Source organism: Lampetra planeri, chromosome 23 (assembly GCF_965212315.1).
Source record: "Lampetra planeri chromosome 23, kcLamPlan1.2.h2, whole genome shotgun sequence".
Taxonomy (NCBI): Eukaryota; Metazoa; Chordata; class Hyperoartia; order Petromyzontiformes; family Petromyzontidae; genus Lampetra; species Lampetra planeri.
The window spans coordinates 10,658,454-10,677,017 of record NC_136129.1 but is presented as its reverse complement, the minus strand read 5'-3'; the positions used below and the strand labels follow the sequence as shown (position 1 = coordinate 10,677,017).

At 49.5% G+C, this 18,564-nt stretch overlaps 1 protein-coding gene across 1 annotated transcript in view; it reads right to left on the bottom strand.

Moving 5' to 3' along the window:
* Positions 1 to 10,236: 10,236 nt before the first annotated feature.
* CA10 (carbonic anhydrase 10 (inactive)) overlaps positions 10,237 to 18,564 on the bottom strand; it is a 142,216-nt gene continuing 133,888 nt past the window's right edge. The window contains exons 8-9 of the mRNA XM_078605256.1: positions 12,419 to 12,593; positions 10,237 to 11,281 (exon numbers count right to left, since the gene is read on the bottom strand). Of these exons, the coding sequence (XP_078461382.1) occupies positions 11,259 to 11,281; positions 12,419 to 12,593 (198 nt within the window). The 3' untranslated portion in view covers positions 10,237 to 11,258. The remainder of the gene's footprint in view (positions 11,282 to 12,418; positions 12,594 to 18,564) is intronic.

Sequence of the window (18,564 nt, the reverse complement as noted above, 5' to 3'; positions counted from 1 at the left end):
CCTTCCCATGTACAAGGTGCTGGCTACCGTCGTATCAGCCATGAAACGGAGCTTTTTATCTCAGTGAGCCTAACGCAAAAGAATCCGGGTGCCTGATTTAGTCTTTACAATAAATATGAAGGACATGCACAGCGCTTGGCAAAATAATAGTATGAAATGCGCATCACCAAATTGTATAATAACTTGTATTTATTTAAAATAATGTTTTGTCACGTAATTAAGAGCCATAAGACACGATGTGTGAAGGCGATCATTTTTAGCCTAAAGCTGATTTCAGAATCACACTTAAAAAAAAACCTGCAAATTTAAAACAGAAAATCTTGCCAGAGTCTCGACACGTGTGACATTCACACGACGAAGTTTCAACTCGCCTTGTCAGGCACAATACTATTCTTGATAATATATTCATGCCAGATTTAAATTACACTAATTTGCCCACCCCTTTTAATGGGCACGGCACACTGTAAACGATCGCTGTGCCCACTTCCGCAGCTGTAACGAATAAGCGAAGTTTGTTGTCCGCGTCAAATGATTCGTGGGCGGTCATAGCGAGTAGATTTGGTGAGGCTCGACTAAGGGCACGCTGGTGAGTAGAACACAACGAAGCTCTCACGGCACTTTGTCAACGCACTGCTGGATGAAACCCTCCCAATGCTTGTGTCGGTCACGGGGGCTGCTCAGTGCGCGGTGGTGGCTTTGGGCACCAAGGCACGGTTCAAGTATCACTCGCCGCTGATGCTGGCCAAGAATCGCGCTGTGTTCCACCGGGTTAATAGCGCACGCCAACACCGCGCCGTTGATGCCACGATGGTGAGTATATGGTCGCGGAATCAATTATAAATCTCTCACCCAAGTTTAACGAGAGGATATGCAGCATGGAACGTGAGCGTGGCGTCTTCTCCAGCTCCTCCACTTTCCTCCCATATCAGCCCCAATACTCATTCAATGGAATTGGCCAAATGCCCAAAGAAGGTGCCTCCCGTGTGTTCTCGTGTGTTCCGCTCGTTGTGTTGGCCATCGTGTCCAACGTTTCGCTCCGCATGCTGGGAGCTTCTTCAGGGGCTGCGTGTTCAATGTGACGCGCTGGGAGGGGGACGGTGGGCATCGTGCCAATGAGACGATCGAAGTGAGCGTTTCCACTCGGCAGAGAGAGAGAGAGAAAGACACACCAGCAGCTGCAGCATCTTCACCGTCCGTTGTCAAGTTGAAGAGCGAGTCCTTATTCGTCAGCAAGTAGTCAGTGAACGACAATTACACCAGCGGGGCGCTGTGCACGACGCTAATATCGCCTCGGGGAAGCAAGCCCGGCACGGAGTTGTTTGACTTCGTTGACTTTGTTTTCCACGGCGGAATTTTACATTGATGAATTGCGACAAAGCTAAATCCCGGCCGTACAGTGTTTCAAGAGCGTTCCCTTGTAGTACAGGAGAGGCCTGCCACTTTGATGGATCAGTTCGCCCAAATGTTTTGGTGTTTCAGGCGGACGTAGGAGCAGAAGAAAATATATAAAGCCTCTTCACGTGACTTGCAGTTTTTTTCTGTTGATTTTGATCCAAAGACTCGGCTGAATCAGTATTCTACGGGAGCGGACCCACTCCCGAACAATGCCGGGGCCGCAGAGTTTCAAAGCGCTCGCCGACGCGTGGGCGACAGCGAGTGAACGAGAGATATAAAGCAGAGAGATGCTCCGCTCCGAGCGTTGTTTTGGGCATTTTTAAATGTCCACGTCTTTGCCGCATTTACGAACGCGGGCGAGAGTCGTTGCGGGCAGGAGGGGCAGGAGGGGCAGGGACCCCGCGCCGTGGCACGGCGGCCCGTGCACCGCACTCCGAACCGCGAGCCTGGAAGAGTTCGATTCCCCCGGGGAAGTTCCATCCTTGATCCTAGTTCCCCCGTTCCATCAATCTGCCCTGATCAGCATGGTGAAGTACGGTCAAACCGCCATGGCTGATACGATGTGGGGAGGCTTAACATTCAGCAGTGGATCGACAAAGATCCGGAAATAATTAACGTGGGGGGTGGGAGGGGGGGTTGCGGGGAGTAACGAATTCGTGGCCTTTTTGTACCTTCCCGTGATGCTCTAGGAGCTTGTCGGCTCCAGGAGCGGCTCGCGGCGTCAGTGCAGGAGGAGGAGGCGGGTTGTGTTTGTGTGTGCGCAGTCGCCCGGTGACCGTACCGAGGGCATCAGCGTGGCTGGGATCCAGAGCAGGGCCCAGGATCTCGGTGCTCCGCCCCCTGAGCCGCTCGGCCACCGCGCACGTTCAGCGGTGACCTGGAAGGCCCCGCTTGCCTGTGGCTCAAATCTCATTTCATTCTCGCGACCAATTGAAACCTCCCTTAGCCGTTGAACCGCTTATTATTAATCATGACAAGCAGGTGGCTCTGTGGAAGACGAGTGGCTCGTGTTCAAAAGGTTGTGAGTTCAACTCCTGGTTTTGGGTTGACTCAGCTCATTATCCTTCCAGGGTCGGTTAAATGAGTACCACCTCGTGGGGACTCAACCCTCGCCTTAGGAGCGTGGCATTTCCACCAGTGACTCAGGGATGTCAAGAGGCCATAAGAAGCAACGGCATCGACACTCATTTGAGCAGCAGGACATCGCCACGACTATTGTCAGAAACGCTACAGGAACATCAATTGTAGAACACCCGGAGCTCTGCTGCTGAAGAACTGCCCACCGCCGGAAGGTCTTGTGGCCGCAGCTGCACGAGCCGAAACCATTTCGCCGCAGACGCCTTGGGAGGACTCCTCCACTGAAATGGAGGCGCAAGAGACGATTTTATGGAAACTGCGATTGTGTTCTCCATTGCTAATAGGGCTGAAGGCAACGGATTTTTCAAAACGAGAAACGAGGAGCTGCATTGGACACCCTCCCCGCCACCCATTCCCACCGGCGGCCTCCCCATACCGTTAATAAACTCTCTCTCCCTCCCTCTCTTTCTCTCTCCCTCTTTCTTCCTCTATCCCCTTCTCTCTCCCCCTCCCTTTCTCTCTCGCTCCCTCCTCCCCCTCTCGAACCCCTCCTCCACGCGCGACTCGGCTACGCGGGCTTGATTTCCACGGAAGGGGGAAAAATGCATTACCCTTGGCGTGTAGTCCATCCCATCAGCGCAATCGCACGCACGCCTTTAATGGTCCGGTCCGCGAGAGTGAGAGGGCTGCCTTAATATTTTAATTTAATGAGACGATGGCTCCTTTAGTGACTGCACGCTGTGAGTAATGAGTTTAGACCGAATGTGCCTCCGACTGCACGGCAATGCAGCGACTGCATCGTGGACTGAGCGCAACGCTAATTGGGACGGCAGTGGTGGTGGTGGTAGGTGCGGTGGTAACATTCGTGGCTCACAGCGAGAGGTGCCTGGGTTCCTCCTTTCACTGTCTTGAGTCTCGACGTTCTGTTTGGGCTTTCTCTGGGTTCTCCAGTTTGCTTCCATCGCTGATGAAAAAATAAATAAAACAAGCCCACACAATGTAACTGGTATTTTACAAACATGCCAATGATGAAAATATACCTGCAAATTACTCAACGTGCATGACACAATAACAATATCAATGTTAATGACACAATAACAATATCAATGTGAATGACACAATAACAATATCAATGTGCATGACACACAGTAACAATATCAATGTGAATGACACACACAATAACAATAACAATGTGAATGACACACACATTAGCAATGTGAATGACACACACAATAACAATATCAATGTGAATGACACACAATAACAATATCAATGTTAATGGGAATGACACACAATAACAATATGAATATGACCTAATAATAACAACATCGGCCTCCTAATTCGAAAACTTGGCAGGTGCCTCCTGACAAAGAGTCTTGCGATTCGTGAAGATTTCTTAGGCAGACGAGCGAGGTGATAACAACAACAACAACCAAGCCTTGTGCACGAACATCACCCTGACGCTTCACGCATGATGAGGAAAGAGCTGGAAAATCTGTTCATGAAAACAATGCGATTTTATATTCAATGTTTTTATTTTATTCTGGCCCTGCCTGAAGGCGCACATTTCTACGACTTCGCCGGCAATGCGAGTTTAAATTCACGAACCCACCCACACACTCACACACACGTGCCGCATACGCACTGTGGGTGAGTGGCACTGGGAACTGGGTGAATCGAGTTTGATTTTCGGTCACGAATAAGAGGAGCGAGTTTTGCCTCCACTGGTCCTGGACATCCACGTTGGTGAATCCGCGCTGGTTATAGTGGGGGACGACGGCTGAACAGGTCCCGCAGTGTGGCGGAGGCCTCCATCCAGCAGTGGATTTATAAACGTGACACAATCAGAGTGGATCTTACTTCTCAAAATGCATCTCATAAATGGGATTGTTTCTTGTTGTTGAATTATGCGTACGTGTGACATGTTAGCCTAATCGAATGATGTTTAGGGGTCACTACCATGATCCTTATTTGATATACCGTTAATCCTATATAAATTATGTACTATCGATGGAAATGTATCCCATTCAAAATGTTGTCTGAAAGGAAAACAAACTGTTGGAGGGACACGGAGTGGGGTAGAATATTGAAAGAAAGGAATGGGGGAGCCGGATGGGGTGTTTTTGTACAAATGAATCTGTGTGCATGCAGAGTGACACTTTCAATCCATGCACACTACCCCGTGTACTCGGAGCACTGGAAATAATTACTCTTTTACGTAGTAATAATAATAATAACAACAACAGCAATAAGAATATTATTGTGAGGTTTTTCACATTCTTTAGGATGTAAATAATATTCGGTCGAAATAATTACATCAACAGGAGCACAAATTGAAATGTCTGAGGAATTGTAAATCACCCGTGGTCAGTCTTCTGTATTCGTTACTCCCACCTCTTTGGTGTCGCCATTATTATAATTGTTATGTCTTCCGAACGTCGTCCACTTCTTCCGTATCAATTCAATTGAGTGTTAGCTGTTGCACGGACATGTCCGTGTAGCCAGTTACCCAGCTAGTTTCGGTGGCAACGCAGCGCAGCCACGAACGATGGGGCCATTGTCGGGGGGTGAAGAGGGGCCCAGGCAACTCGAGGCGTGGGATATTTAGAAGGAAAAAAAACAAGTACTGTGGTGTGATTATTTTGTTTGTTTAATAATAACCCAGGTTTGCATGAAATTCACAAGAAGAGCAAATGAGTAATGCGTGAGACAGGGAGTTGACTGGATGTGACGTCATCCAGACACTGTACAGAGGACAATTAATTTTAATTGCTCTCAATATCTGAGAATATGGCAGAAATTTAGGTGAGTTTTTTTTAAGTACACGTCTTCAAGAAAATAATTCTAGCTACCTAATATGCACCACTTCTTCTCATGTAAAATGCGTTAATTGCGGCAGTAAAAAAACGAGGATTGTGCAAGCGACGGCAGAATAGAGAAACAGCAAATTGGCTGCGGGACATGTCGCACTGCCCACTGCTCCACTCAGTCGGAGTGCCATGGCCGCACGGCACTGCAGCTCACGGACTCGTTACATTTTCCAGATGGACTTTTCGTCTTTCGCATTAAACCGTGCAGGCCAGCTGAAGCTACCGACGAGCCGAAGGCCACAGGTTTCTTGCGACACAATAAGTCGAGAAACATGCACATGTATGAACTATCATTGGCATTATGCATACGTCTTGTGATTATCAGAGTGCAGTGACGGCCCTAAACCGCTCTATTGTAGAACAACTGATGGTGCCGCGAAGTGGGGCTTAGATAGCCGATTGGCATCACTTACGACGGGTGGACGAGAGACTCCGTGCTTGCCGAGGTGGCTGTGTGCCTCAATGAGGCTTGGAGATCGCTGAGCTGGCACCACCGCTGAGATCCCGGGCGGAGATTGGGGCTGCAGCCGTCTGCGATTGAACCTCAACCCGATGACGAAATGACATGCGGATTTTGGTTAAATTTAGCTGCATTCGAGCGATGTGAGAGTTGAGCATGTCGGTGTTGTATTGTCATGCAAAGCGAGTGGGAGGAAATTTCTGCCCCCGGGTGTGAGAAGAGGTCACTTGAAAGGTTTTCAGAAGCAGTTCTGTGACATCTCCTTCCATGGCCCGTTGGGGTCTTGGAGAGTTCAGAATCGACCCTTCACCTCATGGCAAAAAAAACCCGTAATAAAGTAGAAGTTCTGTTCATTCACACTGGCCTCAGATGATTCATTTGAGACAAGGCAATAGCAGGCATTCAGACAAGTGTGGGTTTTTTTTACCGTATAAACATTTGTATTTAAATATGTTCACATACGGGGTGTGAGTAAACACCCACCTGACTTTGATTCCGGGCCACGGCTGACAAGGTGGCGAGTGACTTCTGAACCGGTCCCGGGTTCTCTCTTCATGAAACCGTCACTGCAGCGTAGTGAAGTATGGTCACCCCCCCACACACACACACACACACTAGTGGGGGGAGCCTTCAACCAGCAGTGGATTGAGCAAGGGCTGGCAATAGTAATATATCGTAAGGGCTGTAATCTGTGGACTAAGAAAAGCTGACAGTTTCTCAGTTCAATAGTTAAACAAGAATCTGGATCAGAATGGTTTACAGAGAATACAAATTCTCCCCAATTTTTAATTCACCCTGAGGTGACATTGTCTTATCCACCTGCTTCCCGACACTAATAGGTCCACAGTGCGGACATGCTGTGTGTGGGTTGTGTGTGTCCAGGGTGTGATGATATAATGCAATTTAACTTCACAGGCCATTGCTGCAGACATCTGACCCATCGGTAATTAAAAAATGGTGAAAAAAGGTAAAAAAGGCACTTTAATATAAGCAACCATTCAAATTTTTTCCTGCAATTATCATGGTAATTTGTCTACGGCCACGGTAATTCAGTCCTGGACCCTTAAAGCAGCTGTATTCGTTGTTTGATTTGATGCAAACTGTTAACGTGCGCAGATATTCGTTAAGATGGAGAAAATGAAAAGAGATGCATTATCATGGATGCCAAGAGTGTGCCGTCCCATGCCACGTTCCCGGCCAGATAAGCAAACGCCTCGTTACAAATCACATTTCGCCTAGAAGTGACGATGCTTTTTCAGATTCGATTTGAGTTTCGAGCGCGTGCCGTCGGTGCAAGATCTCCGTAGGACGTCGACGCCGACGAGAGGCCTCGTCCTCTTCTTGTCCCGCGCCGTTAGATTATTTATAGGTTATTTATTTACATTATTCATAGATTATTTATATAAATTTACAGAATTTGGCCGCTGTGAATTTCCGCACGATAATCCACTTTGTCGCGGTATCATTTGTGGCCAGGTCGCTTCCGAAAAACAAGTTAATTCCTCAGCGGGCCTTACCTGGTAACCTGGTAACTACATTTTGTTTCCATATTTGTTCATGTGATTTGTTTACCTTTCTTAACCTTTGCACTCCGATCGTGTTTTTGGATTGTTTGATGTTGTAATGTTCTGACCCCGTGCCCCTACTGGACATCTGTGGCAAAGAGCTTCATAGCTCATCGGATTCCTCCTGCAGTCTAGATACATATGCCGATTCTGTTAACGATCACGGTCGACGTCTTCGAGAGCAGTGGCCGACCCACTGCCGCCGTGCTGAGCGACAGGCCGCTTGGGAGTGGCGGGGGGGGGGGGGCTTCGTTGACTCAGATGTGACGACGCTTCTGAATGCGTACGTCTCGTCTCTAATGATATCCACCTACAAGAGGGAAATTGTAGATTTGTGTTTTGTGCTGCTATGCGTGAACGAACGGGGAGGGGGGGGGGCTGGAAGGGGGGTGTGAGATCCTCATTGGGTTGCCGTGGAACTCTAGCAAGGTCACGTGGGGCTCACGCTGCTGCCCTTTGCCAAACATGCTCCCGGAGACCTTTAATGTCCACAGAGCACGCAGGGCCGCTCTGCACTGCCTCATCTGCAGGACGAGAGATTACGGTGAGAGATGTGAAACCTCCAGCACGTTGCCGAACCCTGAGCACGGTGGCTTCCAAGCGCTCGCCTGTTATTGTGCCCTGCCTACCGCGCCTCTCGACCGTGTGCCTGCTGGCTTTGTACCAGAGTTCTAAGCAGCAGTGCAGTTCGTCAATGTTGAATTCTAATAGACCGTGCATATGGAATCTTTGGGAAATCATGTTTAATGAAACACTCATAACAACGTATTATTGTATTGTTCCTTCACTTATGTAACTCTGCATTTAATCCCAATCGTTGCGATAACGCGCTTTGAGATGTTTCACCCCCCCATCCCTGCAATTGATACAATGTATAGATTAAAATAACAAACATCAAGAGGTGACCTTAACGGCAAAATAATAATGCGACGGAAAATTAACCATCTAAAATACCAAATGTCAGCAAACGCACAAACATCAAATTAAATGTACTTTATTTCCAGATAAATTCATGTCTGATTAATAGTCCTGAACACCACTGCAATTCAAGTCAATATACTTAAATGGACTAGACGGGAAAACAAAGAAACTGTCAACAATTGGCATACTTTGAAAATTAACGGAACAACCACTCGCCCCCCACGCCCACCATAACTAAATAAACAAACGCAAAATATACTTCATATCAAAGTTATCCAACTGACCGAAAGCTTTTCTAGGCTGCAATTGAAAGGAAAAAAAACCCCAACGCAATACTTTGATATATTAAACTGGTCCATGCAATAATGTTCCCAATATCTGCTTATTCATTTCGACACATAACAGAGTATTTGCCTGTCTCTTTCAATCCTTGCGGGTGGCCTGCCTAGTCAAGGGCTCGCTGGGCTCACGCGAAGCCTTCACGCAGCCTCCAAGCGTTCACGAGCGCAGGCGGCAGCGCTGGGGCTAAACGATGCCGCGCGCCACGACGACCACCGTCTCATCATCGCGCCTGTTCCCCTCGGGCACTCGACCTCCCCGACGTCGGCATCGCCGCACACCGGTCACGAGCGTGGCGAAAATGAAACAATGAAACGACGACAGAGTAACGCTCGAGCAATTCAGATAATATCTTCAAGATCATCGCTGGGGCTGAGAAGCGGACACAGCAAGGACGAGTCATACAAACTGCTTTCCAATAAATTGTGCAGGGCATGGTAATAAAATTCTGCAAAATCACCTGCTTTCGACATTTTTCTGCAGAAGGAGTAAATGAAAGCCATTCCATGGATTTCCGTGGGGTCGGATAAAACCTTACACAAAAGTGCTGCTTGATTGTTTTCATTTTCAGTGGCTTTGCGGAGAATGGGCAAAGTGACCAAAAATGTATTTCCTTGGCAGGAAATGGAGCAGTACGAGTGGTGATCCACGCGTCTCTGCCAAGCCCCCAGCTCGTTTGGCTGGGCCACTCATTGCGCTGCCCGTGCGCCCCCATGCCCAGACTATTTTAGTTCCGACACTTTACGTGCGCCACCGAGCACACCCCCATGAGGCTGCAAACTGCAAACTGTTCATGTCATGCCAACAGAGACGACGACGACGACGACAATAACAACTTGTGCAACTTAAAAACACATTTAGAAATGACAAAGTTTTGCCCATTGCTTTGTACTTGACAGGGTCCGAATGAATTCAAATTAGATCCAAGAGGTTTGTCAGCCATTGCAATGGAATTATTTTATTTTGTTAAAACCACACAAACATACCTGGTCAAGAAAATTGCTTTGCTTTGTAGGCTGAGCCCTTTCTTGAAGAAGATTCTACTTTGGCTGTTGAGTTTGAGTGAATGGGCAAGTGTGGACTAAGAAACAAACACACTTTTAGGCAACTGTCAAAAAGCGATGAACTTGACGAGCCCCGTAACTTCCGTTACCTCCGTTCCAACGCTACAACCTCTTCGCTCGACCTCATCTGCGATTGTACACAAGGCAGAAGCCGTTCGCCTCAAGCACCCACCGGGGCGTGTCGAATGCTACCTATGCCTGAACCGCAGCCTCAAAAATGAATGCACTGGCCACAGAAGCTGAGCTGCACATTTTTTGTTTGCCAGAATATATTGATCAATAATTACCACCGCCGTCATCATCCACACGACAATACCCGCGGCATTCACAATTTGCGCGCAGCCGAGCCGCCTCGGGAGACCCCCCCGGGTGGCTCGCACGCCGCCCGCCGGGGAGTGGACCACGAGTGCGTGGGAGCGGACCATGAGCACGTGGGAGCGCAGCGCGGCCCCGTCGCGACGCTTCCTCCCTCCGCTCACCAGCTGGGAATAAAATAACAATGCCCCTGTGCACCCCTACCCCATACCCCTGTCCCCCACCGTACATATAACGTTGCATTCCCGAAGTTGGTCGCATATGCACTGTGGTCTAAGTGTACATTTATACACCACACGTGTGAGTGGAGGCCCTGGCGAGAGTGTGTGTGACGGGATGTGCTTTACGCAGGCCCAGTCCCCCCAGGCAGCAAAGGCTGTGACAGAACTCTTTGACTGAATCAGCTCGAGTGTGTGTGTGAGTGTGTGAGTGCGCGTGTGTGAGTGCGTGAGTGTGCGTGAGTGTGCGCGTGCGTGTGTGTTCGTGCGTGAGTGTGCGTGCGTGAGTGTGCGTGCGTGTGCGTGCGTGTGCGTGCACGTGTGTGAGTGTGTGCGTGAGTGTGTGCGCGTGCGTGCGTGCGTGTCCGTGTGCATGCGATGACCGTGGGCCCCCAGCAACCCCGCGTCTGTCCGCGCTGCAAGTGCACGCATCGTGCCGGCTCTCGCACCGTATCCAACGGCAGAATGCAGTCATTAGTCCGGTAAAGGTCCTTTGAAGTGGAGAGCGCACTTCCTCCTCCCTCGGATTGTCTGCTTCAAAACGCCCCTTTGATGCGCCTTTTGTCAAGCAGCATTTGTATTCGAAGTCGGGAACTTTCTGCCTTCATTACCGCCGGGTTTTGTGAATCGTTCCTGGCATCGTGGAATGGCACCGGGCATTTCAGCGCCGTGGTGGCGGTGGTGGTCGTGGTGGAACGCTTGGGACGTCGTAGCTGTCACGAGACTCGTCGCCCCTCCTCTCCCCTCCTCTCAACGAGACTCCGGTGATCCGCGTCTTCGAGCGGCGTCTTCATGGGCGCGATGGGTCCCGTCGGCTGCAGTGGCGTCGCTTTACGAGCAAGTGTCAGGGACAGTGCCCTGTCACCGAGTTTTCTTATTGTTTACGAAATGTACACAATTACAGCCGGGATTAGCTGTCGTATATATTTTATCTTTTAGCTCTGTAAAATCTTTTTTGTCCAGTATTTGTAAATTGGTGTTCTGCCTCAACAACATTCAAAGTGCTGCAGTCAAGGCCGTTGCTCACATCTTCATTATTTCAGAATCAATTCATTAACTGCAAGAGAAAATTGACAATTAGTGCATTTTCACTCTTTTTAAAATTAACTTTCTATAAAACATCGGATGTGTTTAATTTGGCTTAAATTCAGTAATTGAATAATTTGACATGCAGTATAGATGCAAAGTTTTAATTATGTTTTAGAGCTTCAAAGCTCACGATGTTTAATGGTTCAATAATTGACACCTTACTACCCTAACAGTATCCAATTAAATCATGTAGCCAATTATTCATGGCAATCAGCACAATTCTAAATACATTTCATTTTATATTTTCTACCTTAACTTTTATTGCAAGCAATGTCCTGGATTTGGGTAGAGACACACCACAGCCGCCTTGATTAAAGCTTGCGCTCACCTCCAACGATGACAGGATAATTTTCTCACATCTTAACCCGTGATTAATTAAAGTCTGATCTCGCTGGTGGCAAATCCAGGATTAAAAGTAGATAGGAATTAAGTCCACTCAGATCAACAGCTTGACAACAACGTGACAGATCGCCTGTGCGTGCACACACACGCAAACACACACACACACGCAAACACACGGACAATGAACCTACATTTCGACTTAATTCGCTCTTGGGCGAAAGTCTACTAATTATTCCGGCATTGCAACGCACCGGGAGGTGGTGGTGGGGCCAGCACCATGGCCGGCCAGCACCATGGCCGGCCAGCACGGCCCCCGCCACACTCACGTTCACCCACGCCCCTTGCGGTTGTTCACTCGAGGAGAAAGGCTGCGCGTGCGGTACCCAAACTGCACCGCTTCGGTTTGAAGCGCGCAACATTTTAATTCGCAGCACGAGGAGAGGTGGCGCGTGAGCTCGACTCAGCCTTTCAAGGCTCTACGGGCGCACGTCTTGGAGAGGTCTACCGGCTTCAGTTGAGGCGGGCCAGAGGTGCCCCACGCGCGCGCGCGAGAGAGAGCCGCGCTCCGCGGAAGCTGCCTTGCTGCGGATCAAACCCCAGAGCGGCGGTGGCCAACGCTGGTGAGAGAGAGGGAGACCGCCGCCCCGAGGGACGGCGGCCATGGCCGTGCCAACCCGCTCGACCGATCGCGCGCCGCCGCGGCCTCGCGTTGCCGGTCACCACCAACGTCGCGGCGTTTGGCGGTGGCCCCCGCGGCGCGCACCTCTGTACTGCAGCTTCTGCGGCTTCTTGTTGGGGCAGTCCTTCCCGGGCTGGCTGAAGTTGATGTTGGTGCGGATGCATCGGTTGTTGAGGCCCTGCGTCGGGCGCACGTTGTCCGACATGCTGTGGAAAATCTGCGACGGCTGACTCTGGCTCAGGAGCCTCAGCGAGTGCATCTGTGGAGGGCGAGAGGCGGGGGCGTGAGGGCGCAAGGCACGCGACCGCGCCGCCGCTTGCTGGCCGAAAGGGGCCTGCCAATGGAGAGCCCAAGGTTCACCCCCTGCACAGAGGGCCCACTCGTCCGCGCTGGGCAGACAGCTTTGAAAGAGCTGGGAGTACCCACGGTTTGACCCCACCACCCACACGCAGCTTTGCCGATCGACCGCGTGAACGGTTCACGCGGCTGGGTGGGCCGAGGCGGAAGAGCGGATGAAATGAACCTGCGCCGTTGTGGAGGGGAGCGACATTTCGAGCAGCGCACGGCGCGTAATTGCCGGAGCACACTTAGACATTCACGGTACAAGAAGAGGTCAGACGGCTTTCACGGAGGAATGTTAAAAAGTATGCTCAGGCTCCTGCTAATTATTTTTTCAACACGTAGTATATGCTTAATACTGACACACACACACTTACTTCTGTATTATTAACGATGGACTTTCATTTCAGCCAAATAGCTGTAAATGCTAATTTCACTTTCACCAGCGCTCATTATCAAAACATTGCACCACCAGCTCACGATCGCTTGACACTCGGCGCGAACGTCACCTGTAACTAACTCGCGTTATTATTTTGTACAATACACATTCGTGCAGTATTTTATGAGTTATATAAAGTATCTATACTTATTTCGGGCCTATTAGCATTGGGCAGTTCACCAGCATTAGTTCAAGCGAGCCTGCCACTGGGAGCCCGCGGTGCGGGCTCCCAGTGGGGGAGCGAGAGGGAGTGTCAGCCAGCCAGGGTTACGTTGGGGCACGATACGCCGGTCGACCTGCCGACACGTGACCGGATGATATTGGAGGGGGGCCACGTGGTATAAAAGAGCTCTCGGGGAGCCTTCGGAAAAGAGCTCGAGAGAGATCTAGAAGGTAGGCGGGGCGAGGGGCGGAGCCAGCGCCAGCCCGGGCCGATATAACGGGGCCCCCCCGTGAGGGGCTCGGGGTTCTTCGTGTTGCTGGTGAAGAAGATCCACGTCGGGTTGAAGAAGCCTCTCGCCACGCGGTACGGGACCCAGCTCGCGGTCCGGGCCGGGATAGCGAACCGTGTCTAGTTCTGCCGTCGCGTGGCTAGATGAGCATTCGACACCCAAGTGTAGGTTGTGTTGTGTTGAGTTATTGAATAAATAGTGTTGCTCCCAAGACAACGTCTGTGACTCAGTTGGACTCACTACACATTTGGGAGGAAGCTGCCGGATCGCGAGAAGTGGCTGGCGGGCGGGCGAGCAGCTCGGGGCGGCCTTCATCTAGCAGTGGATTCGTCATGGCTCACCACGATGCGTGTTTCCGCGCCTGCATTTTGAGCCGAAGGACCGATATTATGTGAATGAGTCAACGCATTAATTAGTTTATACCAGACACCTGCTATTCACTAATTTCTCAGTAATTTAGGGCAAGACAAGACGATGGTCCCGGTTTGTTCGGACAAGGCTGCGATGTTATTGTGGGTGGGCCACACACAAAGATCCCCCGTGCAGCCTTCAGAGAGACTGTTGGGGCAAGTGTTGTTAGCAAGCACCTAGTAAGGCTGGCAGGGCACACGAGGGGGTGAGTGGCAAGAATCACGCCCGACCGCCTTTGTCTCCCTAGTGACGATGTTTACACAAAGCACCAGGTACTCATTTGAGGCTGAGTCGACGTAGGGGACGCCCAGGGCTCGTTCAGATAAACGTCACCGGTGTTGACCGTGAGCAGCAATTGAGCTCGGGGGTTGCCGGGTTCACGACGCAGTGCGCTCAACACGACGCTACCGCTCTCCACACACACACGCACGGCTAGTTATTAATTTAGAAAACAATATTGCATGGCTACGATATTGCCTTTTTGTGTTGCACAACTGTTTAAACAATTTATTTATTCATGTGAGTCTGCAATAATAATAATAGGTTTAATAAGATGTTCCCAAAATACATTGTCTGCATCTGTAACAACTTTCAAAGTGAAAGTGCAGTGCACTTATCAATTATTGAGCCTTCAAATGGGAACAGATGCCACTCAGCGCAACGCTTGAACACAGGGAGACTGCATGGACTCGACTTTGCTGGGCGTGTCACAGGGACGATAGAGGCAGCAGCGAGGGTTGTTGGATCACGCACGGATGTTGTGACACCCGTCCTGTGGGTGTCAAGGAGGATGCCACCCCCTGGCTTTCCAGGCGGCACGGTTTTCGCCCTACACGTCAACACCCATTACTTGGCCGAAAACACCTTCATATATAGAGGACCGCAGAGCTTGGGGGTGGGGGGGGGGTATTTAGTGCGGTTCACTGCGTGGCCGCTGCTGCTGCTGCTGCCGCCTTCCCGCTCGTGTCTGTGGGTGCTCCTCCTGACGCCTCTAAGAGTCGTCATCTCTCTCTCTCTCTCTGAGAGTGGCGAGCGGACACTGCTACGGTGGTGCAGCGTGACAATTTGAAATGATTACTGTCATCACCCAGAAATGTCTGTCCGTCCCGTGCGCAACGTCACTCCACATGAGCCCCCCCCCGCGTGACGTCACTCCACATGAGGCCCACCCCCCTCATTAATATTCATGAGTGGGTGGATTTTTACACTAATGCAGAGGAAGGTCGAGCTGAATTAAATAAAATTAATTTACGCAGCACAGTGCTACATCCGTGCGTGACGTCACTGCAAAAGAGCCCCCCCTTCATTAATATTCATGCGCGCGTGGAAATTTACACGAACGTACAAGAAGGTCGCGCACTCCACATGCCGCACCCCTCCCCTCATTAATATTCATGAGCGGGTGACGTCACTCCACATGCCGCACCCCTCCACAATAACAATGAAGGGTGACGTAACTCCACATGCCGCACCCCTCCCCAATAACCATTAACGGGTGACGTCACTCCACATGGGGCAACCCCTCCCTCATCAATAATTTTATTTTTATTTTCTATCAACGTGACTTTACCGAAAGAACCAAGAATATTAATATAATAATCATGAGCTGAACAATGTTTCTATTGAATACAGGGTGTTTGAAAAGATGGACCCAATTTCAAAGCAGTATATTTCACGATGGCAACATGTTACAGTTACACAAAAAGTTACAAACGGTTTAATAAGTTATCAAGTTTTACTAACCATTTTATAAATGCTCTATGTGCCCTCCACCTGCTGTATGGACAATATCGAGACGATAGTTGAATTCGTCCCAAACGCCTCTCTTCTCACGTTTTCCTCTGAGCTGCGTGGTCGCCCTGCGCTCTTCCCCTTACATCAACAGCCCGTTTCCTCTAATTGTCGGTACCAACGACGAATGCTCTTTCACACTGGCGGATCAAGGCCAAAACGCCGTTGAAACGCACGCTGCACCGCAATTACGGATTCAGTTTTGCCGAACTGCAGAACGCAAAATGCCCCTTGTGTGTTGCGGGGTCGCCGTCTTGTGAATGACTGAGGCTAGGGGCTGTTTGTGCGCTGGGAGAGGCATCTCGCGGTCATCATTAGAAACTCTATGCCCCGCCCTCTCTATGCCCCGCCCTCTCTATGCCCCGCCCTCTCTATGCCCCGCCCTCTCTATGCCCCGCCCTCTCAAGTGGTAAGAGTTTCATTCATGGGCGGTTCGTGGTTGCAGAGATATAGCGATTTCAAATCGGGTCCATCTTTTTTACACACCCTGTATTTCATATTTACTGCAATATACACCCGTCTTTGAACGGGCAAACAAGCAAGTTTTTTAGTAGTAGTATAAAGAAATTAACGAATCTGTATAAATGCAGTCCCTTCAAGAGAAGGGACTGCATCCAACATTCAGGCGAACCACCCCGGCAGCACAAACCAGGGTGCTCGTCAAGAATTCACCAATTAGAAAACAATTATAATTAGACTGCAGCTTCAGCTAGGTTGATAACACCGTAGACACGTGCGCGAGTGTGCTTGTTAGTGTGAAAATTGTATCGCCAAAGATTTGAATGTCTCTAACCCTCCCACGTGGTGTTGGCCGTGGTGCTGGCGTCATATCGAGGTCTGACGGAGAGCGCCGGCAGTCCACCACGAGGTCTCGGCTGCGTGGGTTGCGATTGCCTCTCTTGTCGACTGTTGAGGACGATGGCGAGTGGCAAACGCTTCATAATTCACACATCCCCAAATATTGAATCTCGATGGTCAATATCTTCGAACGGATGCCTCGTTAGTAACAGCTTCCCTAGCCTTGCGCGTGACGACAGCGGCGGTACGACGTTCACGAGCCAAATGTCAATGTCGAGATCTCGCTGGCCATGAGAGGGATTCAGGTTAGTGGCATACTCAAGGGATGTGCTCACGAATTTGGGATTAGTCTGAAAAATCTGAAAATAAACCTAGATACAAAATGTTTTTTGGATGGTGCAAAAAAAAAAAAACGCGGCTGTTTAAGATTTTTTTCGGAAATCGGAAATGCCATCGATAATACGACGACCCTTCCACGGCCTCCCCACCGAAATTGGTGTCGTAATGGCAGACGGTGAGGTCACTTTCGTTGGCGTGCAAACGCTTTAAATACACAGCGATGTAACGCACGGTCTAAAAATCAGAATGAAGAGTCTCACATTTTTTTTATCCATGTTTTAAATGGTAAACTGCATCCATGGTTAATTTTTTTTCCAGACACCTAAAACAAAATTGTGATCCACAGTGGTTAAAACTACGAAACAGCGCATCTCACGGTATATAAATAGAAAGTTTATATACATTCAAAATCAATAATTTAACAAAGTGGCACAACCAAAAAACGATCGCACATTCCAACTCACTTGTCAGATTCCTGCCAGTTTGCTTGGAACACCTGGCTGCAGTGCTGAACCAACTAAGTGATTGGCAATTGCATACACAAGTGCTGTTTGGCTTTCCAGTGCCAACACAATCATTCCTTATTACCTTCAAGGATTGAATCTCATCCATATTTATTAATTTTGGGGGATTTTTTTTCCCAATTTATTTTATTAATAAATCTACATTTCAAGGATGGAATCAAAAGCACCTGAAATAATTGTACATTTTGTATCGGCCTTGCAAACGGCTAACCCCCCCTCTCTTCGCCTGTTTAGATTTAATTTACATTGTGGTTGCTCATTAGTCATGATGGTTATTTCTAAATTTATGCTAATACATTGCTTGTGTGCATCCCTGAATGGTGCTGCAATTCCTGGAGCCGTATGGCACAGATGCTGCCTGCAAGGTCGCGCTTGTCATGCAGAGTGTGCGGGCAGACGCCCCGCCTGGCACACCACCATCACGGCACCGCCAGGGGATCGTTGGGTCAATTGTGAAGCTTCGAGCCGCTCGCAGAGAGCTTCACATTTATGAACGCGCTCGTGTCGGATTCAGTCACGTGACGTGGAGATGGTGCGAAAGGGCGCACACACACACACGCACACAAATATGAACACATTCGTGAAATAACGCTGCGTGGCCTTTACAGGAAGAATGTATGACGGGAGATGTTTTAGGCAATGGCCCTTCATGGCACATACCCACGTGTGTGCTCTGGAGAAGAGACATTGCCTGTACGCGCGTTTCTTTTTTTGTTACATTGCCAGATGACAATTTTAAAACGACGCGTGCATTATATATTGCATGGGCGTATATTGTTGGTGACATTTTTAATGAAGCCTTTTTATAGAACATGAAGCAAGATACATAAATGTCAAAAACTCTTTAACTCGAGAAAAATGTTTCCCCCCCCCCTCCCCGAGAGAATGCGAGCGAGCGTGTTGGTCGACGAAGTCTGCAGAGCCTTTCTTGCCTCCTTGCGGCACGCGCGGCGAGGCGAACACAAACCCAGTTCCATGCCGTTTTCACTCCGTCCGCCGGACCGTGACCACCAACAATTTGCCGAGACTCCGCGGACGCAAACGGTCGATAGCGACACAAATGCAATGTGGCTATCGCCGCTATAGGATTAACACTGGAGGAAGAGTCTTTTGGACGACAAAAGAAATTCTTAATAA